At 47.5% G+C, this 24,955-nt stretch overlaps 1 protein-coding gene across 1 annotated transcript; it reads left to right on the forward strand.

Annotated features, from left to right (window-relative positions):
- The first annotated feature begins 1,523 nt into the window (after positions 1–1,523).
- On the forward strand, positions 1,524–20,840 carry LOC119925248 (M-phase inducer phosphatase 3-like). The gene is made up of 8 exons (XM_038743350.1): positions 1,524–1,604; positions 1,756–1,795; positions 2,337–2,389; positions 6,154–6,291; positions 8,711–8,767; positions 9,147–9,209; positions 19,244–19,342; positions 20,703–20,840. The coding sequence occupies exons 1-8, from the start codon at positions 1,524–1,526 to the stop codon at positions 20,838–20,840; spliced, it is 669 nt and encodes a 222-aa protein (XP_038599278.1).
- Positions 20,841–24,955: the final 4,115 nt, after the last annotated feature.

Consider the following 24,955-nt stretch of genomic DNA (forward strand, 5'->3'; position numbering starts at 1 on the left):
CAGCAGAGTGAAGTATAGACTGAAGTGGGGAGAGACAGGAGGATGGGAGAGCAGAGAGGAGGCTGATGCAGTAATCCAGTCAGCATATGATGAGAGATTTAGCAACAAGGTAGCAGTTTGGATGGAGAGCAAAGGGCGGATCACAGACAGCATCAAAAAGTCTACAAATCTAGAAGAACTCTTAGAATGAGAAGGGGTATTGTCAATCAATCAGTGGTATTGATTGAGTCAGTCAGTTGTATTTTTGGAGCACTTACTGTGTGCAGAGCACTGTAATAATAATGATGGTATTTGTTAAGTGCTTACTATGTGCCAAGCACTGTTCTAAGCATTGTGGTAGATATGAGATTATCAGGTTGTCCCATGTGGAGCTCACAGTCTTAATCCCATTTTACAGATGAGATAACTGAGGCCCAGAGAAGTTAAGTGACTTGCCCCAAATCACACAGCTGACAATATGTGCCAAGCACTGTTCTAAGCATTGTGGTAGATATGAGATTATCAGGTTGTCCCATGTGGAGCTCACAGTCTTAATCCCATTTTACAGATGAGATAACTGAGGCCCAGAGAAGTTAAGTGACTTGCCCCAAATCACACAGCTGACAAGTGGCAGTGCCAGGATTAGAACCCATGGACCTCTGACTTCCAAGCCCTTGCTCTTTCCACTAAGCCAAGCTGCTTCTCTACTAAGCACTTGGGAGACTACACTTTAACAGAGTTTGGAGGCATATTCCCTGCCCACAACGACCTTACAGTCTAGAGGGGGAGGCAGGCAGGAATATATATAAATACATTTCGGGTATGTATTGAAGTGCAGGAGGGAGGAGTCAATAAAGGATGCAAATCCAAGTGCAACAAAGGGAATGGGAGGACTCCCCCAGGATCCCTCTTCAGGCCTAATCTCCATCCCCACAGCCTCTAGTAAGAAGTGCAACTGTACTATTTATCAAGCACTTTCAGAGCAGAGATGGTCTCTGCCCCACACGTGGCTCACAGTTTAAAGGGAAGGGAGAGTGGGTATCTAATCCCCATTTTACAGATGAAGAATCCGAGGCAGAGAGCAGCTAAGTGATTCACTCGAGGTCACACACAACTGGCAAGTGGCAGAGGTAGGATTAGAACTCAGGTCTCCTGTGTCTTTTTCTCTTTCCATTAGGCCACTCTGCCTCTCTTCCCTGCTCCTCACACCCAAAGTAGCCTCCAGGGTGTTGGGAAATGTGATTTCCCCCTCTTCTCTCACCCCGAGGCCCCCCGTCCTCTCTGCCAGACACTTCCAAGCTGAGGACCAGAGGGTGGTAAGGGAGCTCTTCAGCGGCTGATACGGGGTCATTTCACGTTGTCCAGAGCTGACTGGCCGGACAACCAAAGCTAGGCCGTGGGCGGGAGTCGAGCAAGGGATGTAAGAGATGCAAGAGAGCCAACGGGATTGAGAGAAAAAGGGATGGGGGCAGGGGGAAAGCGCATTTCCCATCTTCATTGCCCCATCTGGGTACCTGCTCCGTGGGGTTTCTGTCAAACAGCTAATGGCTTCCCTTCTCTGCATCAGACGCCCCCCAGGATTCACCCTCAGGGAGTTGGGGACCCTCCGACAGCAGCAGTGGAAGGTACTGTCCCTCCCCTCTCCCTTCACCCGCCGCCGCCTCAATCTGGGGCAATCGCAGCACTAGAGTCCTGGGCCTTGGGCGAGCTAGAGGACGTCCAGCGGGGTGCCTGGCGGGTTGGAAGAGCTCGTGCCTCTGTTTCTTCTCTCCCCAGCTGCAGTTGGTCAGCCACAGCCTGCTCTTTTCCCAACCTGGTGAGTAATAATAATTATTATTATGGTATTTTTTAAGCATTTATGTACTTACTTACCATTCACCGTACTGAGCGCTGGAGTCCTGGAGGGGCAAGGCATCCTGTGAGCCGGTCAGCCAAAGGTCCAGAGCTGGGAGGGGGAAGGCAGAGAGAGGGGGGTGGGACTACTGAGAGCTCACCTCCTCCAGGAGGCCTTCCCAGACTGAGCCCCCTTCCTTCCTCTCCCCCTCATCTTACCTCCTTCCCTTCCCCACTGCACCTGTATATATGTTTGTACAAATGTGTTACCCTATTTATTTATTTTACTTGTACATATCTATTCTATTTATTTTATTTTGTTAGTATGTTTGCCGTTGTTCTCTGTCTCCCCCTTTTAGACTGTGAGCCCACTGTTAGGTAGGGACTGTCTCTAGATGTTGCCAACTTGTACTTCCCAAGCGCTTAGTACAGTGCTCTGCACACAGTAAGCGCTCAATAAATACGATTGATGATGATGATGATGACTAGTCTTCTGGTTTAACAACTGGCCCCCCCATTTCCAGGGTGGTTTCAGTACCAGGCCCCTTCCTACCTGGCTGGGATTGTGATTTTTAAGGTCCAGCCTCCCTCCCCACAGAATCCTCTCTCACAGCACCCACCTCTGTCCCTCCTCCTCCATCCCTCAGACCTCCATCCCTCCCTCCAACTCCACCCTGACCTAACTGGGAAGGAGCATCATCATCAATCGTATTTATTGAGCACTTACTATGTGCAGAGCACTGTACTAAGCGCTTAGCAGATAGAGCCCGGGCCTGAGCATCAGAAGGACCTGGGTTCTAATCCCCGCCCTGCCACTTGTCCGCTCTGTGGCCTTTGGTAAGTCACTTAACTTCTCTCTGCCTCAGTTACCTCATCTGTCAAATGGAGATTGAGACTGTGAGCCCCACACAGGACAGGGACTAGGTCCAACTTGATTTGCTTGTATCCATTCATTCATTCAATCGTATTTATTGAGCGCTTACTGTGTGCAGAGCACTGTACTAAGCGCTTGGGAAGTACAAGTTGGCAACATATAGAGACGGTCCCTACCCAACTGTGGGCTCACAGTCTAGAAGGGGGAGACAGACAACAAAACATATTAACAAAATAAAATAAATAGAATGAATATGTACAAATAAAATAGAGTAATAAATACATACAAAAGCTATACATATATACAGGTGCTGTGGAGAGGAGAAGGAGGTAAGGTGGGGGGGATGGGGGGAGGGGGAGAGGAAGGAGGGGACTCATTCATTCATTCAATCGTATTTATTGAGCACTCACTGTGTGCCGAGTACTGTACTAAGCGCTTGGGAAGTACATGTTGGCAACATATAGAGACGGTCCCTACCCAACAGTGGGCTCACAGTCTAGAAGGGGGAGACAGAGAACAAAACATATTAACAAAATAAAATCAATAGAATAAATATGTACAAATAGAGTAATGAATATGTACAAACATATATACAGGTGCTGTGGGGAGGGGAAGGAGGGGGATAGGCCACTATCCCACACTATACAAGTGGCATTGTATCCACCCCAGCACTTAGGACAGTGCCTAGCAAATATCACAGTTATTATTACTATTATTATCTGCCCACCAGTTACCCAGTTTGGAAGCAACATTTGTACTCAAAGAGACCTGGAGGGGAACACAAAGACTCTGGAACAGGTTGGGGTCCCCCCCCCAAAGAAAGGCACTAGGCTCAGTATATTTCCACAAAATGTGACATAATGCTGAAACAAGAATAGTGATTTTTGCCAAGTACTGTGTGCCAAAGCCCATGTTAACGGAGGAAAATAGAGTGCAATCAGATTAGATGCAGTTCCTGCTTCACATGGGGGTAGAGAACAGGAATTTAGTCCCCAATTTACAGATAAGGAAACTGAGGCACAGAGAAGTCAAATGACTTAGCCAAGGTCAGCAGGCAAGTGATAAAAGTAGTGGCAGGAGTGTCGTATAGCAGGCAAGAGCCAGGATTTAGAAGCAGCAAGGCCTAGTGGAAAGAGCAGGGGCCTGGGAATCAGAGGATCTGGGTTCGAATTCCCACACTGCCAATGGCTTGGTGTGTGACCTTAGTTTCAGTTTTCTCAATTGCAAAATTGGGATTAAATACCTGTTCTCCCTCTTACTTAGAATGTGTGCCCCATGTAGGGCAGGGGCTGTGTCCAACCTGATTAACTTATATTCATTAATTCAATCGTATTTATTGAGCACTTACTGTGTGCAGAGCACTGGACTAAGCGCTTGGGAAGTACAAGTTGGCAACATATAGAGATGGTCCCTACCCAGCAGCGGGCTCAGAGTCTCCTCAGCGCTTAGTACTTAGTAAGTTCTTAATATAATAATAATAATAATAATAATAATAATAATAAAACAACAACAATGGACCTTATATCTTCTGATGACAAGTCCTGGCTCTTACCAAGCCAGGCTATTTCTCTAATAATTATGGTATTTGTTCAGCACTTACTATGTGCCAAGCTCTATACTAAGCGCTGGGATAGATGCAAGATAATCGTGTTTGACCCAATCCCTGTCCAAATGGGGCTCACAGTCTTAATCCCCATTTTACAGATGAGGAAACTGAGGCACAGGGAAGTTAAATGACTTACCCAAGGTCACACAGCAGACAAGCAGTGGAGCCAGGATTCGTACTCAGGTCCTCTGACTCCCAAGCCCTTGCTCTTTCCACTAGGCCATGCTGCTTCTCAACTGTTTAGTTGCATGTCCCATGTGACATGTGTGACCATCTTTTTGTTTAGAGGTACTTAATAATAATTGTGGAATTTACTAAGCATTTACTATGTGCCTAGCACTGTTCTAAGCACTGGAGTAGATACCGGATGATCGGGTCAGATGTAGTCCCTTTCCCACAGGGCTCACAATCTAAGTAGGAAAGAGAACAGGTATTGAATCCCCATTTTACAGATGAGGTAACTGAGGCAAAGATAATAATAATAATAATAATAATAATAATAATAATAATAATAATAATAATGGTATTTAAGGGCTGTGTGCCAAATATTGTTCTAAGTGCTGGAGTAGTTACAAGGTAATGAGGTTGTCCCACGTGGAGCTCACAGTCTTAATCCCCATTTTACAGATGAGGTAACTGAGGCACAGAGAAGTGAAGTGACTTGCCCAAGGCCACACAGCTGATAAGTGGCGGAGCCGGAATTAGAACCCACGACCTCTGACTCCCAAGTTCGGGCTCTTTCCACTAAGCCACTCTGCTTCTCCAATCAATCAATCGTCTTTATTGAGCGCTTACTGTGTGCAGAGCACTGGACTAAGCTCTTGGGAAGTACAAGTTGGCAACATATAGAGGCAGTCCCTACCCAAGAGTGGGCTCACAGTCTAAAAGGGGGAGACAGAGAAAAAAAAACCCAAACATACTAACAAAATAAAATAAATAGAATAGATATGTACAAGTAAAATAAATAGAGTAAATAATATGTACAAACATATATACATACATATGTATATACATATGTACATGTACATATATACATCTTTATATACATATACACACACACATATACATATGTATATATGTATTCACTCCAAGTGAAGTGACTTGCCCAAAGTCATCCAGAGCCAAGCTAGCTCTCTTCCTCCCTTCAAGGCCCTGCTGAGAGCTCACCTCCTCCAGGAGGCCTTCCCAGACTGAGCCCCTTCCTTCCTCTCCCCCTCTCCATCCCCCCATCTTACCTCCTTCCCTTCCCCACAGCACCTGTATATATGTATATATGGTTGTACATATTTATTACTCTATTTTACTTGTACATTTCTATCCTATTTATTTTATTTTGTTAGTATGTTTGGTTTTGTTCTCTGTCTCCCCCTTTTAGACTGTGAGCCCACTGTTGGGTAGGGACTGTCTCTATGTGTTGCCAATTTGTACTTCCCAAGCGCTTAGTACAGTGCTCTGCACATAGTAAGCGCTCAATAAATACGATCGATTGATTGATTGATTGATCCAGAAGGCACGTGGCAGAGCTGGGATTAGAACCCAGGTCCTCTAAATCCCAGGCGCGTTCTCTTTCCACTAAGCCACGCTGCTCCTCTGAGTGCTTACTCCGTGCCAAGCATTGTACTAAGCACTGGGGTGGATGATGGTAGATAATCAAGTGGGGGGCTCACAGTCTAAGTACGTGTAGCTTGGGGTCCATCCCCTGAGACTACTGTTTAGGAGAAAAGACCTGGAATTGGATGAATCCCGGTCTCAGTCGCCATCCCTCCCGCTCTGCCCCCGGGTCAGTACCACATTTCTGCCCGGCCAGACCTTTCTTTCCCCGGGTTAGGTGACCACCTGTGCCCCCGGTCCCCTCTTGCAGGGGCCAGCGGGACCCCCGTCATCGGACCGCTGCCCGGACACTTCGCCGGACAGGAGGCAGGAAGGCCGTGCGGTCCCAGAGGAGAGCCGGCGAGATGAGTTGAGAAGCCCAGGATTCGCAGCCAGCTCCCTGGCTCTGGTTCGCTGCCCGCTGCTTCGGTCTCCGGATAATAAAAATAGCATTTATTAAGCGCTTACTATGTGCAAAGCACTGTTCTAAGCGCTGGGGAGGTTAACAAGGTGATCAGGTTGTCCCACGGGGGGGCTCACGGTCTTCATCCCCATTTTACCGATGAGGTAACCGAGGCCCGGAGAAGTGAAGTAGAGCCACTGGGCTAGATGGTGGGGGTGGGAGGGGTTCACTGGGCGCTTCACTCAGTCAATTTTATTTACTGAGTGGGTACAGAGCACAGTACGAAGCACTTGGGAGAATATGACACAGCAGACACATTCCCTGCCCACAACGAGCTTACAGTCTTGAGGGGGGAGACAGACATGAAAATAAGTAAATCAGTTACAGATCTTTTAGACTGTGAGCCCACTGTTGGGTAGGGACTGTCTCTATATATTGCCAACTTGTACTTCCCAAGCGCTTAGTACAGTGCTTTGCACACAGTAAGCGCTCAGTAAATATGATCGATTGATATGTAAGTGCTGGGGGACTTGGACGGGGGGGAATGAATAAAGGGAGCAGGTCAGGGCGACGCAGAAGGGAGTGGGAGAAGAGGAAAGGAGGGTTTAGTCTTGGAGGAGATGTGGCTTCAATAAGCCTTTGAAGGGGGAGAGAGTGATTCTCTGTTGGATTTGAGGAGGGAGGGCATCCCAGGACAGAGGCAGGATGTGGGTGAGAGCTTGGCGGGGAGATAGATGAGACTGAGGTACACTGAGAAGGTTACGTGGCTCAGTGGAAAGAGCACGCGGGCTTTGGAGTCAGAGGTCATGGGTTCGAATCCCGACTCCACCCCATGTCTGCTGTGTGACCTTGGGCAAGTCACTTAACTTCTCTGAGCCTCAGTTACCTCATCTGTAAAATGGGGATTAAGACTGTGAACCCCACATGGGACAACCTGATCACTTTGTATCCCCCCCCAGCGCTTAGAACAGTGCTTTGCACATAGTAAGCGCTTAGCAAATGCCAACATTATTATTATTAGTAGTATTAGAGGAGCAAAGTGTGCAGGCTGGGTTTTAGTAGGGGAGTAGTGAGGTGATGGACTGCTTTCTAGCCGATGGTGAGAAGGCCCCTTTGTCTCGGGTGTTCACTTCAACAGGCCGCCACTGTCTTGGGCATGGCAACCTCCACTGGTCACGTGCCACTGTAGTGGCTTTTCCTCCATCGCCCCCTCACCTGGGGTAATGCCATTTGGGAGATCCTGCTTGGGAAGTAGGGAGGGGGATGCCACTGTCAGTCTCCTTCCCCCCCAAAATGGAATCCCAGGCCACCCCGGTCCTCATTATAATAGTAGTAATACTATGTGCCAAGCACTAAACTGAGTACTGGGGTAGATACAAGATAATCAGGTTGGACACGGTCCCTGTCCCACAGGGAGCTCACAGCTTATGTGAGAGGGGAGATGGGTATTTCATCCCCATTTTACAGATGAGGAAACATCAATCGTATTTACTGAGCGCTTACTATGTGCAGAGCACTGTACTAAGCGCTTGGGAAGTACAAATTGGCAACATAGAGAGACAGTCCCTACCCAACAGTGGGCTCACAGTCTAAAAGGGGGAGACAGAGAACAAAACCAAACACACTAACAAAATAAAATAGAAAAGATATGTACAAGTAAAATAAATAAATAAATAAATAGGGTAATAAATATGTACAAACATATATACAGGTGCTGTGGGGAAGGGAAGGAGGTAAGATGGCGGGGATGGAGAGGGGGACGAGGGGGAGAGGAAGGAAGGGGCTCAGTCTGGGAAGGCCTCCTGGAGGAGGTGAGCTCTCAGCAGAGCCTGGAAGAGAGGAAGAGAGCTAGCTTGGCGGATGGGCAGAAGGAGGGCATTCCAGGCCTGGGGGTCGACGGCGGGACAGGCGAGAACGAGGCCTAACGGTGAGGAGATTAGCGGCAGAGGAGCGGAGGGTGCGGGCTGGGCTGGAGAAGGACAGAAGGGAGGTGAGGTAGGAGGGGGCCAGGGGATGGACAGCCTTGAAGCCCAGGGTGAGGAGTTTCTGCCTGATGCGCAGCTTGATTGGTATCCACTGGAGATTTTTGAGGAGGGGAGTAATATGCCCAGAGCGTTTCTGGACAAAGATAATCCGGGCAGCAGCATGAAGTATGGATTGAAGTGGAGAGAGACACGAGGATGGGAGATCAGAGAGAAAACAGAGAAACAGAGGCTCAGAGAAAGTTCAGCAACTTTCCTAGTCACGCAGCTGGAAATTGGTAGAGCTGGGATGAGAACCCCCCAGGTCCTGACGCCCAGGCCCGGGTTCTTTCCACTAGGCCACACTGCTTCCCCCCATCAGCCATGAGGCTTTCTCCCCTCTGCATCCCTCTCTCTGCCCTGCTCACTGCTCTGTCTCTGTCTTCCCTCTCCCTTTTCTCTAGGCACAGACTCCCCTGCCCCAGGTGGAAGATGAGATCCTGATTGAGGATGTTTGGAGGGTGAGTGACCCAATTGCTCCTGGAGAGTTATCTCCAATGGACAGTGACATCATCAGCTTGGCGGGGGGATGAGTATAGGCAGGTTCGCTGGGGCCCTGAGCTGAGCCAGTGACCCAGAATCAATTTATTGAGCACTTACGTTGTGCAGAGCACTGTACTAAGCGCTTGGGAAGTACAAGTTGGCAACACAGAACTGGCTCTCTATCCCACTGAGCCTACTAAGAACGTTTTCAGGGGGCTTCTCAGATCCCCAGGGACCGAGCCACCAGAACTAGGTCCATAATGGTACCGGGACGGGGGCCGCCCTCACTGGAGGTGGGAGGGACAAGGGCGTCCCATCAGCTTCACCGACCCTGCTCTGCTCTTCCCCCTTTGCCAGCCTTTCTGCCTGCCTGTGGAAGCCGGGAAGCACCAGGACCTGTGCTACGTCAGCTCCGACACCGTAAGCGCTCCGTTGCCTATTCGGGGAGGGAGGGGAAGGGGCTCTGTGGCCACTGGAGACCCTCACTTTGCCGTATAGACGTCGGTCACCTCCACCTAGACTGTGAGCTCGTTGCGGGCAGGGAATGTCACTGTTTATTCATTCAATCGTATTTGAGCGCTTACTATGTGCAGAGCACTGTACCAAGTGCTTGGGAAGTCCAAGTTGGCAACATATAGAGACGGTCCCTACCCAACCACGGGCTCACAGTCTAGAAACGGGCTCACAGTCTAGAAACAGTTCATTGTTGTATTGTACTTTCCCAAGCTCTTAGTACAGTGCTGTGCACACAGTAAGCGCTTAATAGATACGACTGAATGCATGAATGCCCCAACCACTTGAACTTTAAGACAAAAATGCTCTGGTCCCCCCTGTCAGAGGCACTCAGACTGATCTAAGCACAGAAGCTCAGATCTAGCCAGCCCAAGTCCAGGGGCCCTAACAGAGAAGCAGCATGGTTTAGTGGCAAGACCACAGGCTTGGGAGTCAGAGGTCATGGGTTCTAATCCCGGCTCCGCCACTTGTCTGCTGTGTGACTTTGGGCAAGTCACTTCACTTCTCTGGGCCTCCGTGACCTCATCTGTAAAATGGGGACGAAGACCGCGAGCCCCACGTGGGACAACCTAATCACCCTGTCTCCCCGCCAGTGCTTAGAGCAATGGTTATCCTATTTATTTTATTTTGTTGGTATGTTTGGTTTTGTTCTCTGTCTCCCCCTTTTAGACTGTGAGCCCACTGTTGGGTAGGGACTGTCTCTATGTGTTGCCAATTTGTACTTCCCAAGCGCTTAGTATAGTGCTCTGCACACAGTAAGTGCTCAATAAATACGATTGATTGATTGATTAATAGTAAGCACTTAAATACCATCACTTATTTTTTATTATTAAATAACAGCAATAGTAATAATAATAGTATTTAAGTGCTTAAGTGCTTGCTCTATATGTTGCCAACTTGTACTTCAAGCTCTTAGTACAGTGCTCTGCACACAGTAAGCGCTCAATAAATACGATTGATTGATTGATTGATTGGGTGCTGTCTTAAGCACTGGGGTAGGTACAAGTTAATTGTGTTCGACCCAGCCCGTGTCCCAGATGGGACTCACAGTCTACATAGGAGGGAATAAGATTTAATCCCCATTTTACAGATGAGAAAACTGAAGCACAGAGAAGTTAAGTGCCCAAGGTCACACGACAAACAATCGGCAGAGTGGGGATTAGAACCCAGGCCCATGCTCTCAACTAGACCACGCTGCTTCTCGGCACATGCTCCTTATGGGCAGGGATCACATCCACCGACTCTGTTGTACTGTACTCTCCCAAGCACTTAATACAGTGCTCCGCACATAGTAAGTGCTCAGTAGATATAACTGATTCATTGACTGTTAGAGAAGAGTGGACTACTAGGAACCACATAGCAGTAGCCAAGAAGCAGTAGCAGTAGAAAGTCGAGTAGCAGCAGTAGAGAAGCAGCATAGCTTAGTGGAAAGAGCACAGGCTTGGGAGTCAGAGGTCATGGGTTCTAATTCCAGCTACGCTGCTTGTCAGCTGTGCGACTTTGGGCAAGCCACTTAACTTTTCCATGCCTCAGTTACCTCCTCTGAAAAGTGGGTATTAAGACTGCGAGCCCCACATGGGACAACCTGATCACCTTGTATCGCCCCCCCCGCTCCGTGCTTAGAACAGTGCTTCACACATAGTAAGCGCTTAACAAATGCCATCATTATTATTAGCCCACTGTTGGCTAGGGACCGTCTCTATATGTTGCCAACTTGTACTTCCCAAGTGCTTAGTACAGTGCTCTGCACACAGTAAGCGCTCAATAAATACGATTGATTGATTGATTAGTCCCTTCTCCCCTCATAAGTCCTGGCTTCAGGAGACCACCAGCTTGACAAACTGTATTTTAGGTCCTGAGACTAAATTCATTGTGGGCAGTGAACATATTTACCACGTAATAATAGTATTTGTTAAGCACTTACTAAACTGTTATATTTTACTCTCCCAAGTGCTTAGTACAGTGTTTAGCACACACTAAGTGGTCAATTTTTAAAAATATTTGTTAAAAGGCTTTCTATGTGTCAGCACTTAGTACAGTGCCGAGATTAATACAAGTTAATCAGTAGGACACAGTCCCTGTACCACATAGGGCTCACAGTCTTAATCTCCATCTTGTCTAATGCCATCGAGTCATTTCTGACCCATAGAGACACCACAGCGTGGCTCAGTGGAAAGAGCCCGGGCTTTGGAGTCAGAGGTCATGGGTTCAAATCCCAGCTCCGCCAGTTGTCAGCTGTGTGACTTTGGGCAGGTCACTTCACTTCTCTGGGCCTCAGTTCCCTCATCTGTAAAATGAAGACTGTGAGCCCCCCGTGGGACAGCCTGATCACCTCGTAACCTCCCCAGCGCTTAGAACAGTGCTTTGCATCATCATCATCATCATCATCATCATCATCAGTCGTATTTATTGAGCACTTACTATGTGCCGAGCACTGTACTAAGCACTTGGGAAGTACAAATTGGCAACATATAGAGACAGTCATCATCATCATCATCAATCATCAATCGTATTTATTGAGCGCTTACTATGTGCAGAGCACTGTACTAAGCGCTTGGGAAGTACAAATTGGCAACACACAGAGACAGTCCCTACCCAACAGTGGGCTCACAGTCTAAAAGGGGGAGACAGAGAACAAAACCAAACATACCAACAAAATAAAATAAATAGGATAGATATGTACAAGTAAAAATAAATAGAGTAATAAATATGTACAACCATATATACAGGTGCTGTGGGGAAGGGAAGGAGGTAAGATGGGGGGATGGAGAGGGAGACGAGGGGGAGAGGAAGGAAGGGGCTCAGTCTGGAAAGGCCTCCCTACCCAACAGTGGGCTCACAGTCTAAGAGGGGGAGACACACATAGTAAGCGCTTAATAAATGCTATCATTATTGTTATTATCTCTCCCAGAACGCCCCACTCTCCATCCGCAATTGCTCTGGTAGCGTAACCATAGGGTTTTCTTGGGAAAAATCCAGAAGTGGTTTACCATTGTCGCCTTCCGCGCGGTAAACTCGAGTCTCCTCCCTTGACTCTCTCCTGTTCCGCCGCTGCCCAGGGCAGGTGAGTTTGGACTTGTAGCCGATGGCCTTCCACTCGCTAGCCACTGCCCCAGCTAGGAATGGAACGGGCAGGCCTCTGCTTGACTTCCCCCGCAGATGAGACTGGTAGAGGACTGGAAACTCTCCCGCTGCGACTCTGAGAGGTGAATCCCTGTTGTACAGGAGAGATGAATGAGGGCCGAAGAAGCGAAGCGACTTGCCCAAGATCACACAGCAAACAAGAGACAGAACCAGGATTAGAATCGGGTCCTTTTGACTCCCGGCCTCCACTATCTACTAGGCCACACTGCTTCTCAATAAGTATTATTAATTAATAATAGCACAGCACTTGTATATATTTGTACAGATTTGTTAATAATAATAATAATAATGGCATTTATTAAGCACTTACTATGTGCAAAGCACTGTACTAAGTGCTGGGGAGATTACAAGGTCAGGTTGTCCCACGGGGGGCTCACAGTCTTAATCCCCATTTTCCAGATGAGGGAACTGAGGCCCAGAGAAGTTAAGTGACTTGCCCAAAGTCACACAGCTGACAATTGGCAGAGCCGGGATTCAAACCCATGACCCCTGACTCCAAAGCCCGGGCTCTTTCCACTGAGCCACGCTGCTTCTCTAGCCACGCTGCTTATTTTACATATTTTACATTTTATTTTTCTATTTATTGTACATTTTACATGTACATTTATTGTACATATTTACTATCCTATTTAGTTTGTTCATGATGTGCATATAGCCTTAATTCTATTTGTTCTGACGATTTTGACACCTGTCTACATGTTTTGTTTTGTTGTCTGTCTTCCCCTTCTAGACGGTGAGGCCGTTGTTGGGTAGGGACCATCTCTATATGTTGCCGACTTGTAATAATAATGATGGCATTTATTAAGTGCTTACTATGTGCAAAGCACTGTTCTAAGCGCTGGGGAGGTTACAAGGTCATCAGGTTGTCCCATGGGGGGCTCACAGTCAATCCCCATTTTCCAGTTGAGGTAACTGAGGCACAGAGAAGTGACTTGCCCAAAGTCACACAGCCGACAAGTGGCAGAGCCTGGATTTGAACCCGTGGCCTCTGACTTGTACTTCCCAAGTGCTTAGTACAGTGCTCTGCACACAGTAAGCACTCAATAAATACGATTGAATGAATGAATGAATTGATTGAGTCCTGGTGTGGGCATGGAATGTGACTGTCTATTGTTACATTGTCCCCCTTCTAGACTGTGAGCCCATTGTTGGGCAGGGACCATCTCAATATGCTGCCGATTTGTACTTCTCAAGCGCTTAGTCCAGTGCTCTGCACACAGTAAGCACTCAGTAAATACAGCATTGTGGCTCAGTGGAAAGAGCACGGGCTTTGGAGTCAGAGGTCTTGGGTTCAAATCCAGACTCCGCCACTTGTCAGCTGTGTGACTTTGGGCAAGTCACTTAACTTCTCTGTGCCTCAGTTACCTCATCTGTAAAATGGGGATTAAGACTGTGAGCCCCCCATGGGACAACCTGATCACCTTGTATCCCCCCAGCACTTAGAACAGTGCTTTGCACATTGTAAGCGCTTAATAAATGCCATCATTATTAGTATTATTATTCTAAGTGCTAGGGAGGTTACCAGGTGATCAGGTTGTCCCACAGGGGGCTCACAATCTTAATCCCCATTTTACAGAAGAGGTAACTGAGGCACAGAGAAGTTGTGACTTGCCCAAAGTCGCACAGCTGACGAGTGGCGGAGCCGGGATTTGAACCCATGACCTCTGACTCCAAAGCCCGGGCTCTTTCCACTGAGCCGTGCTGCATGAATGAATGAATGACCTCCAGCTACTTCAGGGCCGCCGTGAGAATCCAAGCCAGAGAGAATCAGGGTGAGAAAGAGAACATGCAGATCTCAGCATTGCCAAGTCGCAGCTTTCTAGTCCCCATCAAGAAGTAGGAGAGGAAGGGTGACCTAGTGAAAAGATCCTAAGTCTAGTAGTCAGAAGACCTGGGTTAGCACAGTGCTCTGCACACAGTAAGCGCTCAATAAATGCGATTGAATGAATGAATGGGTTCTGTCATGAGCCTCTGGTTCAAACATACCTTAAAACATGGAACGCCCTCCCTCCACACATCTACCAAGCTACCTCTCTTCCTCCCTTCAAAGGCCTATTGAGAGTTCACCTCCTCCAGGAGGCCTTCCCAGATTGAGCCCCCTTTTTCCCCTCCTCCTCCCCACCCCCCTGCCCTACCTCCTTCCCCTCCACACAGCACTTGTATATCATCAATCGTATTTATTGAGCGCTTACTGTGTGCAGAGCACTGTACTAAGTGCTTGGGAAGTACAAACTGGCAACATATAGAGACAGTCCCTGCCCAACAGTGGGCTCACAGTCTAAAAGGGGGAGACAGAGAACAAAACCAAACATACTAACAAAATAAAATAAATAGAATAGATATGTACAAGTAAAATAGAGTAATAAATATGTACAAACATATATCCATATATACAGGTGCTGTGGGGAAGGGAAGGAGGTAAAATGGGGGGATGGAGAAGGGGATGAGGGGGAGAGGAGGGAAGGGGCTCAGTCTGGGAAGGCCTCCTGGAGGAGGTGAGCTCTCAGTAGGGCCTTGAAGGGAGGAAGAGAGCTAGCCTGGCGGATGGGCAGATGGAGGGCATTCCAGGCCCGGGGGATGAATTTGTACAGATTTATTACTCTATTTTGCTTGTACCTATTTACTATTTTTGTTAATGATGTGCATATAGCTTTAATTCTAGTTCTGATGATTTTGACACCTGTCTACTTGTTTTGTTGTCTGTCTCCCCCTTTTAAACTGGGAACCTGTTGTTGGATAGGGACCATCTCTCTATGTTGCCGACTTGTACTTCCCAAGCGCTTAGCACAGCGCTGTGCACACAGTAAGCGCTCAATAAATACAATTGAATGAATGAATACCAACCAGGCCTGTTCTGGACTGGGGGAGCCTCAGTGACACATAGTAAAGTTCAAACCACACCTCTGGTCACCAAGGTTACTGTGGAAAGTTTTTACTTAGTTTTTCCAGCGTGCAAGGGAGGGATACAAATACACTCACTCTACTCCACCAAGGGCCCAATACCAGTCTGTGATCATTGGAGCCCGTTTTGCCGATGCTTCTTCTTTCTACTTCCAAGTATTTCTCTCCAAGTGCTTCCTTCTTGCTTCCCTCCAGCTGTCTTTCTATGATTCCAAAAAAAACCACGACCGACCACCTTTTATCTGCCTTAGACGTGGCAGTTGTGGCTCTACTTAACAGTCATTGATTGGCCCAGGCCCATTAGAGAAGGAGCGTGTCTCAGTGGAAATCAATCAATCAATCAATCATATTTATTGAGTGCTTACTATGTGCAGAGCACTGTACTAAGCGCTTGGGAAGTACAAATTGGCAACATATAGAGACAGTCCCTACCCAACATTGGGCTCACAGTCTAAAAGGGGGAGACAGAGAAAAAAAAACCAAACATACTAACAAAATAAATAGAATAGATATGTACAAGTAAAATAAATAAATAAATAAATAGAGTAATAAATATGTACAATCATATATACAGGTGCTGTGGGGAAGGGAAGGATGTAAGATGGGGGGATGGAGGGGGGATGAGGGGGAGAGAAAGGAAGGGGCTCAGTCTGGGAAGGCCTCCTGGAGGAGGTGAGCTCTCAGCAGGGCCTTGAAGGGAGGAAGAGAGCTAGCTTGGCGGATGGGCAGAGGGAGCCCGGGCTTTGGAGTCAGAGGTCATGGGTTCAAATCCCAGCTCTGCCAATCGTCAGCTGTGTGACTGTGGGCAAGTCATTTAACTTCTCTGGGCCTCCATTACCTCATCTGTAAAATGGGGATGAAGACTGTGACCCCCCCCCGCCCCCCCGCCCTGGACAACCTGATCACCTTGTTACCTGAACAGTGCTTTGCACGTAGTAAGCACTTAATAAATGCCATTATTATTACTGGGCAGACAGGGAGAGAAAGCCCTGCCCCCCACCATGCTTCATCCCCTCAGGCCCACAATCAGCAGTCTCAGGTAATAATAATTAATAATAATAATTATTATGGTATTTAAGTGCTTACAATGTGCCAAGCACTGTTCTAAGCGCTGGGGTAGTTACAGGGTAATCAGGTTGCTCCTCATGAGGCTCATACACTTTTAATCCCTGTTTTACAGATGAGGTAACTGAGGCACGGAGAAGTTAAGTGACTTGCCCAAGGTCACAGCAGACAAGCAATTCTCTTCCTTGTTGTTGTTCGCGGGATCACAAACAGTCACTAAAAAGGCAGCTCACCACAGGTTCTAAACCCAGATTTGCCACCCATCTGCTGTGAGCCCACTGTTGGGTAGGGACCGTCTCTATATGTTGCCAACTTGTACTTCCCAAGCGCTTAGTACAGTGCTCTGCACACAGTAAGCGCTCAATAAATACGATTGATTGATTGATTGATTGCTGTGCGACCTTGGGCAAGTCATTTAAGTTCTCTGGGCCTCAGTTACCTCATGTGTAAAAGGGGTGTTGAGACTGTGAGCACCAGGCGGAACAGGGGCTGTGACCAACCTAACTTGTATTTCCCCCACGAGAGAAGCAGCGTGGCTCAGTGGAAAGAGCACGGACTTTGGAGTCAGAGGTTATGGGTTCGAGTCCCGGCTGTGCCAATTGTCAGCTGTGTGACTTTGGGCAAGTCACTTAGCTTCTTTGGGCCTCAGTGACCTCATCTGTAAAATGGGGATTTAGACTGTGAGCTCCACGTGGGACAACCTGATCATCTTGTAACCTCCCCAGCGCTTAGAACAGTGCTTTGCACATAGTAAGTGCTTAATAAATTCCATTATTATTATCATTATTATTTAGTGGAGAAGCAGCATGGCTTAGTGGCTAGAGCATGGGCCTGGGAATTAGAAGGCCAGGAGTTCTAATCCTGGTTCCATCACATGTCTGCTGTGTGACCTTGGGCAAGTCACTTCACTTCTCTGGCTCTCAGTTACCTCATCTGTAAAATGGGGATTAAAACTGTAACTGTGGGACAGGGATTGTGCCCAACATGACTTACTTGTACCTACCCCAGAGGCCTTCCCAAACTGAGCCCCCTCTTTCCTCTCCCTCTCCTTCCCCTCTCCATCCCCCGCACCTTACCTCCTTCCCTTCCCCACAGCACCTGTATATATGTATATATGTTTGTACGGATTTATTACTCTATTTATTTATTTTACTTGTACATATCTATTCTATTCATTTTATTTTGTTAATATGTTTTGTTTTGTTCCCTGTCTCCCCCTTCTAGACTGTGAGCCCACTGTTGGTTAGGGACTGTCTCTATATGTTGCCAACTTGTACTTCCCAAGCGCTTAGTACAGTGCTCTGCACACAGTAAGTGCTCAATAAATGCAATTGATTGATTGATTGAGTGATTAGTACAGTGTTTGGCACATAGTAAGTGCTTAACAAGTACTATTATTATTATTATTATTATTATTATTATTATTATTATTATTATTATTACAGTACCTGGCACATGAAAAGTGCTTAACAAATACCACTAAAAAAAATAAAAAACAAAAACAAGGAGGACACAGTCTCCTGCCAAGACTACCGTTACCACGACCTCAGTCTACAGTAATAGTTTCAGCCCTGCTGTCATTCACTCAATCGTATTTATTGAGCCCTTACTGAGTGCAGAGCACTGTACTAAGCGCTTGGGAGAGTACAACACAACAATAAACAGACGCACTCCCTGCCCAGTGCTCAGTGCTTAGAACAGTGCTTTGCACATAGTAAGCGCTTAATAAATGCCATCACTATTATTATAGTCTGCCGTCCTGGGCAAGTCTCCCTATTGTAAGCCAGCTAGTGGGTTGGGTGCTCTCAATGCCTCATAGACAAGGTTGGGATCCAAGAGATTTTAGCCGCTTATCTGCTGTGCGACCTTGGGCAAATCACTTAACTTCTCTGGGCCTCCGCTATCAATTAGCTCACCTCTTCCAGGAGGCCTTCCCAGACTGAGCCCCTTCCTTCCTCTCCCCCTCGTCCCCCTCTCCACCCCCCATCTTACCTCCTTCCCTTCCCCACAGCACCTGTATATACGTATATATGTTTGTCCATATTTATTACTCTATTTATTTATTTATTTTACTTGTACATATCTTTTCTATTTATTTTATTTTGTTAGTATGTTTGGTTTTGTTCTCTGTCTCCCCCTTTTAGACTGTGAGCCCACTGTTGGGTAGGGACTGTCTCTAGATGTTGCCAACTTGGACTTCCCAAGCGCTTAGTACAGTGCTCTGCACACAGTAAGCGCTCAATAAATCTGATTGATGATGATGACGATGATGAAAAGAAGAAGCAGCGTGGCTCAGTGGACAGAGCCAGGGCTTTGGAGTCAGAGGTCATGGGTTCAAATCCCAGCTCCGCCACTTGTCAGCTGTGTGACTTTGGGCAAGTCACTTCACTTCTCTGGGCCTCAGTTCCCTCATCTGGAAAATGGGGATTAAGTCTGTGAGCCCTCCGTGGGACAACCTCATCACCTTGTAACCTCCCCAGCACTTAGAACAGTGCTTTGCACATAGTAAGCACTTAATAAATGCTATCATTATTATTATTATTATGAAATGGGGATTTAGTGCCTGTTGTCCCTCCTACTTAGACTGAAAGCCCCGTGTGGGACCGTGACGGTGTCCAACCTGATTCTCTTTGTATCTACCCCAGCGCTTAGTACAGTGCCCGGCACACAGCGAGTGCTTAACAAGGGCCGTTATTACCATTATTATTAGACCGCAGGAAAGCTTGCCCCGAGCTGGTAAAGCCGCAGTGTGGGGTTTTCCGTAATCCGTGCGGGTTCTTCTGCCCGGAGAGGTGGCTGCTTGCTCCTGAGGGGTGGTATCCCGTTTCCAGGTTGCGGCCCTACTGCAAGGCGGATACGCTCAGTCAGTGGAGGAGTTCGTGGTGGTGGATTGTCGTTACCCTTATGAATACGCCGGAGGCCACATAAAGGTATACAGGAGACCCAGATGATTTATGTGCTTATTTTTACCTTGCTATTCGTTCAATATCTGATGAATTTGTATAGCACCCCCCAAAATCCTTATTCTGCTATCTGCTTTGACAGTTCCTCAATCCTTTTTGCCCCTCGTCCCCCTCTCCATCCCCCCATCTTACCTCCTTCCCCTCCCCACAGCACCTGTATATATGTATATATGTTTGTACATATTTATTTATTTATTTATTTATTTATTTATTTATTTATTTTACTTGTACATATTCTATTCTATTTATTTTATTTTGTTAGTGTGCTTGGTTTTGTTCACCGTCTCCCCCGTTTAGACTGTGAGCCCACTGTTGGGTCGGGACTGTCTCTATATGTTGCCAATTTGTACTTCCCAAGCGCTTAGTACAGTGCTCTGCACATAGTAAGCGCTCAATAAATACGACTGATGATGATGATGATCTCCTGGGTTAAATTGTAGCTTTCATGAGGTCAGACTGCGTACTCTTGGCTTAGCATTTGGCATGTCCTCAATAAATGCCTCTGATTGATTGATGGGCGTTCTTTTAGACTGTGAGCCCACTGTTGGGTCGGGACCGTATCTATATGTTGCCAACTTGTACTTCCCAAGCGCTTAGAACAGTGCTCTGCACACAGTAAGTGCTCAATAAATACGATTGATTGCAGAGAGAATTGGTTGATATTCTGGAGTGTCCCTTCCCCCAGCTTCCTTTGACCCCTGTCCGAGCAAGCATGGCTAAAAGACTGGGTTCTGAGTATCTGTCTCCCCCTTCTAGACTGTGAGCCCGCTGTTGGGTAGGGACCATCTCTATATATTGCCAACTTGTACTTCCCAAGCGCTGTGTGCTGTGCACATGGTAAGCGCTCAATAAATACGATTGAATGAATGAATGAATGAATGAATGAATAACTCGAGGGCCTTCCACGGCCACTGGCCGGACCAGGTGCCCTGATGGCATGTTCCAGGGGTCTCCTAGTTTGAGGCACCCCAGGGCCGCACGGGTATGGGATTTGGAGGGATTTGAAGCCCTGGGTGGGTGGTGGCAGAAAATTCAGGGATGTCCTCCCCAGTAGAGCCACGCTCAGAAGGCTGGAAGAAGCCGAACTCTTCAGACGGCTTTGGGAGCGGTCTGGGCCCGCCCCTGCCTGTGCCCCAGGACTGAGGTTCTGCCGTTTCTTTTAGACTGTGAGCCCACTGTTGGGTAGGGACTGTCTCTATATGTTGCCAACTTGTACTTCCCAAGCGCTTAGTCCAGTGCTCTGCACACAGTAAGCGCTCAATAAATATGATTGATGATGATGGTGCCGTTCCCCTGAACGCTCATTGCCCCGGCTCTGTTTCCGAAGGGTGCCCTGAACCTCTACCGGGAGGATCAACTAGTGGAGAGATTCCTGCAGAGGCCCCGTTGCCCGCCCGAAGGCCCCAAGAGCCACGTCTTCATCTTCCACTGCGAGTTCTCCTCCGAGAGAGGCCCCCGTCTGTGAGTTTCTGGGCCCCCCTGGCTTCTCTTACCCCTTCAGACCTCCTCTGCCCTCTGCCTTCAGCTAAAGAGCTGTTTAGCGCAGGATTCTTGCCGGACAACGTGTGGTTCTGGTTTGGGAGGAGACCCGAAGGAGGAGACTTGGGGACAAGCAGCGTGGCTCAGTGGGAAAGAGCCCGGGCTTTGGAGTCAGAGGTCATTGGTTCGAATCCCGGCTCCACCACATGTCTGCTGTGTGACCTTGGGCAAGTCACTGTCTCCCGTCCCCTCCTCAAAAATCTCCAGTGGCTACCAATCAATCTGCGCATCAGGCAGAAACTCCTCACCCTGGGCTTCAAGGCTGTCCATCCATCCCCTCACCCCCTCCTACCTCACCTCCCTTCTGTCCTTCTCCAGCCCAGCCCGCACCCTCCGCTCCTCTGCCGCTAACCTCCTCACCGTTAGGCCTCGTTCTCGCCTGTCCCGCCATCGACCCCTGGCCCACATCATCCCCCTGGCCTGGAATGCCCTCCCTCTGCCCATCCGCCAAGCTAGCTCTCTTCCTCCCTTCAAGGCCCTACTGAGAGTTCACTTCCTCCAGGAGGCCTTCCCAGACTGAGCCCCTTCCTTCCTCTCCCCCTCGTCCCCCTCTCCATCCCCCCCATCTTACCTCCTTCCCTTCCCCACTGCACCTGTATATATGTATATATGTTTGTACATATTTGTTACTCTATTTATTTATTTATTTCACTTGTACATATCTATTCTATTTATTTTATTTTGTTAGTGTGTTTGGTTTTGTTCTCTGTCTCCCCCTTTTAGACTGTGAGCCCACTGTTGGGTAGGGACTGTCTCTATATGTTGCCAACTTGTACTTCCCAAGTGCTTAGTACAGTGCTCTGCACAAAGTAAGCGCTCAATAAATACGATTGATGTTGATGTTGATGTCTCCCCCTTTTAGACTGTGAGCCCACTGTTGGGTAGGGACTGTCTCTATATGTTGCCAACTTGTACTTCCCAAGCGCTTAGTCCAGTGCTCTGCACACAGTAAGCGCTCAATAAATAGGATTGATTGATTGATTGATTGACAACTTCTCTGAGCCTCAGTTCCCTCATCTGTCAAATGGGGATTAAGACTGTGAGCCCCCCATGGGACAACTTGATCACCTTGCATCCCCCCCACCAGCGCTTAGAACAGAGCTTCGCACATAGTAAGCGCTTAACAAATGCCATTATTATTATTTGCCTGGTGAGTAGGGAGATTGCACTGTGTCAGTCAATCGTACATATTGATCACTTAATGTGTGCAGAGCACTGTACTAAGCGCTTGGGAGAGTACAATATAACAGACACATTCCCTGCCCACAACGAGCTTACAGTCTCGAGGGACTGTGGATGGCAAAGAAGGTGAGAGAAAAAAGGTGCTCTCTGGGGAATCAATCAATCAATCAATCAATCGTATTTATTGAGTGCTTACTGTGTGCAGAGCACTGTACTAAGCGCTTGGGAAGTACAAGTTGGGAACATATAGAGACAATCCCTACCCAACAGTGGGCTCACAGTCTAAGGAAGGAAGCCCCACTCTTTCCTTTAGCCTCTTCCCATCTTCCTCCGTCACCTCTTGCCCTCCTCCAGAAGATCCCACAGCACCTGTATATATGTATATATGTTTGTACATATTTATTACTCTATTTATTTATTTATTTTACTTGTACATATCTATTCTATTTATTTTATTTTGTTAGTATGTTTGGTTTTGTTCTCTGTCTCCCCCTTTTAGACTGTGAGCCCACTGTTGGGTAGGGACTGTCTCTCTATGTTGCCAATTTGTACTTCCCAAGCACTTAGTACAGTGCTCTGCACATAGTAAATGCTCAATAAATACGATTGATGATGATGATCCCTTTCCACTGCGGGGAAGTTGGGCCCTAAGCTGTCCCTGAGGAGCTCAGGGCTGGGCTGACGGAGGACTCCCAGATCAATCAATCAATCAATCATATTTACTGAGCGCTTACTGTGTGCAGAGCACTGTACCAAGCGCTTGGGAAGTACAAGTTGGCAGTCTAACCTATTTTATGGCAGCTGTCGCACTCTGAGAGAACTGGACCGCCGCGTCAATCGGTACCCTCGGCTTTGCTACCCAGAGCTCTACCTGCTGCGAGGAGGCTACCGAGATTTCCATCAGCACTTCCAGGTATCAATCAATCGTATTCATTGAGCGCTTACTGTGTGCAGAGCATTCATTCAATCGTATTTATTGAGCGCTTACTGTGTGCAGGGCACTGTACTAAGCGCTTGGGAAGTACAAGTTGGCAACAGACAGAGACGGTCCCTACCCAACAGCGGGCTCACGGTCTAGACGGGGGAGACAGACAACAAAACAAAACATATTAACAGGATACAATAAATAGAATAGTAAATATGTATGTCAAATAAATAGAGTAGTAAATCTGTACAAACAGAGTTCTGCTTAAGTCAGCAAGGAGGAGGGAGGGGCTCCAACTTTATCTTTGCTTTCCTCCTCTCCCCTTCCTCACCCATCCCCAACTAGTAGGGGACTGTGAGCCCACTGTTGGGTAGGGACTGTCTCTATATGTTGCCAATTGTACTTCCCAAGCGCTCTGCACATAGTAAGCGCTCAATAAATACGATTGATTGATTGATTGATTAGTAGGGCCCTCCCACTGCCCAGAAAAAAGGCTTTAATACTAAACTGGAAACGTGACTGATGTTACCTGCCATGGCCTTGCGGCTCTAATGCAAACCCATGGAATAGGTAATCCGAAAAGAGTCTGGGAAGCTTTCTGTGCCATGTACTGCTGATATCCCTGCCCAACAGAGCTCAAGACATATAGTAATAATAATAATAATAAGGGGATTTCTAAAGCTTACCATGTGTCAAGCACTGTTCCAAGCACTGGGGAAAATACAAGGTAATCAGGAGCACTGTACTAAGCGCTTGGGAAGTCCGAGTTGGCAACATATAGAGACGGTCCCTACCCATCAATGGGCTCACAGTCTAGAAGGGGCCCTCAGGGAGCCCGAGAGCATTTTTGGGGCAACCTAATCACCTTGTAACCTTCCCAGGGCTTAGAACAGTGCTTTGCATATAGAAAGTGCTTAATAATGTTTTAATATGTTCTGTTTTGTTGTCTGTCTCCCCCTTCTAGACTGTGAGCCCACTGTTGGGTAGGGACCGTCTCTATACGTTGCCAAACTGTACTTCCCAAGTGCTTAGGACGGTGCTCTGCACACGGTAAGCGCTCAATAAATACAATTGAATGAATGAATAAATAATAAATGCCATTATTATTATTATTAGGAAAAGGGTGAGCGTTTCACTCTTGCTGGTCATTCGTTCATCCATTCATTTCATCGTATTTATTGAGCGCTTACTGTGTGAAGAGCACTGTACTAAGTGCTTGGGAGAGTACAAGAAGAAGCAGCGTGACTCAGTGGAAAGAGCCCGGGCTTTGGAGTCAGAGGTCATGGGTTCAAATCCCGGCTCCGCCACTTGTCAGCTGTGTGACTTTGGGCAAGTCACTTCACTTCTCTGGGCCTCAGTTCCCTCATCTGTAAAGTGGGGATGAAGACGGTGAGCCCCCCGTGGGACAACCTTGATCACCTTGTAACCTCCCCAGTGCTTAGAACAGTGCTTTGCACATAGTAAGCGCTTAATAAATGCCATCATTATTATTATTATTGTTAGGGAAACGGTGAGCGTTTCACTCTTGCTGGCCATTCATTCATCCATTCATTTCATCGTATTTATTGAGCGCTTACTGTGTGAAGTGGACTGTACTAAGTGCTTGGGAGAGTACAAGAAGAAGCAGAGTGACTCAGTGGAAAGAGCCCGGGCTTCGGAGTCAGAGGTCATGGGTTCAAATCCCGGCTCCGCCACTTGTCAGCTGGGTGACTTTGGGCAAGTCACTTCACTTCTCTGGTCCTCAGTTCCCTCATCTGTAAAATGGGGATTAAGACTGTGAGCTCCTCATGGGACAACCTTGATCACCTTGTAACCTCCCCAGCGCTTAGAACGGTGCTTTGCACATAGTAAGCGCTTAATAAATGTCATTATTATGATGATGATGATGATGATGATTACAATATAACAATAAACAGACACATTGCCTTCCCACA

The sequence above is a fragment of the Tachyglossus aculeatus genome, chromosome 3 (assembly GCF_015852505.1).
Source record: "Tachyglossus aculeatus isolate mTacAcu1 chromosome 3, mTacAcu1.pri, whole genome shotgun sequence".
In the NCBI taxonomy this organism is placed as follows: domain Eukaryota; kingdom Metazoa; phylum Chordata; class Mammalia; order Monotremata; family Tachyglossidae; genus Tachyglossus; species Tachyglossus aculeatus.

What these genes read in the sequence shown, in the direction of transcription:
- LOC119925248 (XM_038743350.1), top strand. Translation starts at nt 1,524, where the DNA reads ATGGCTTCCCTTCTCTGCATCAGACGCCCCCCAGGATTCACCCTCAGG. An exon ending in TCCGACAGCAGCAGTGGAAG is followed by an intron (nt 1,605 to 1,755) that starts GTACTGTCCCTC and finishes TTCTCTCCCCAG; the next exon opens with CTGCAGTTGGTCAGCCACAG. An exon ending in ACGCCGGAGGCCACATAAAG is followed by an intron (nt 19,343 to 20,702) that starts GTATACAGGAGA and finishes CTGTTTCCGAAG; the next exon opens with GGTGCCCTGAACCTCTACCG.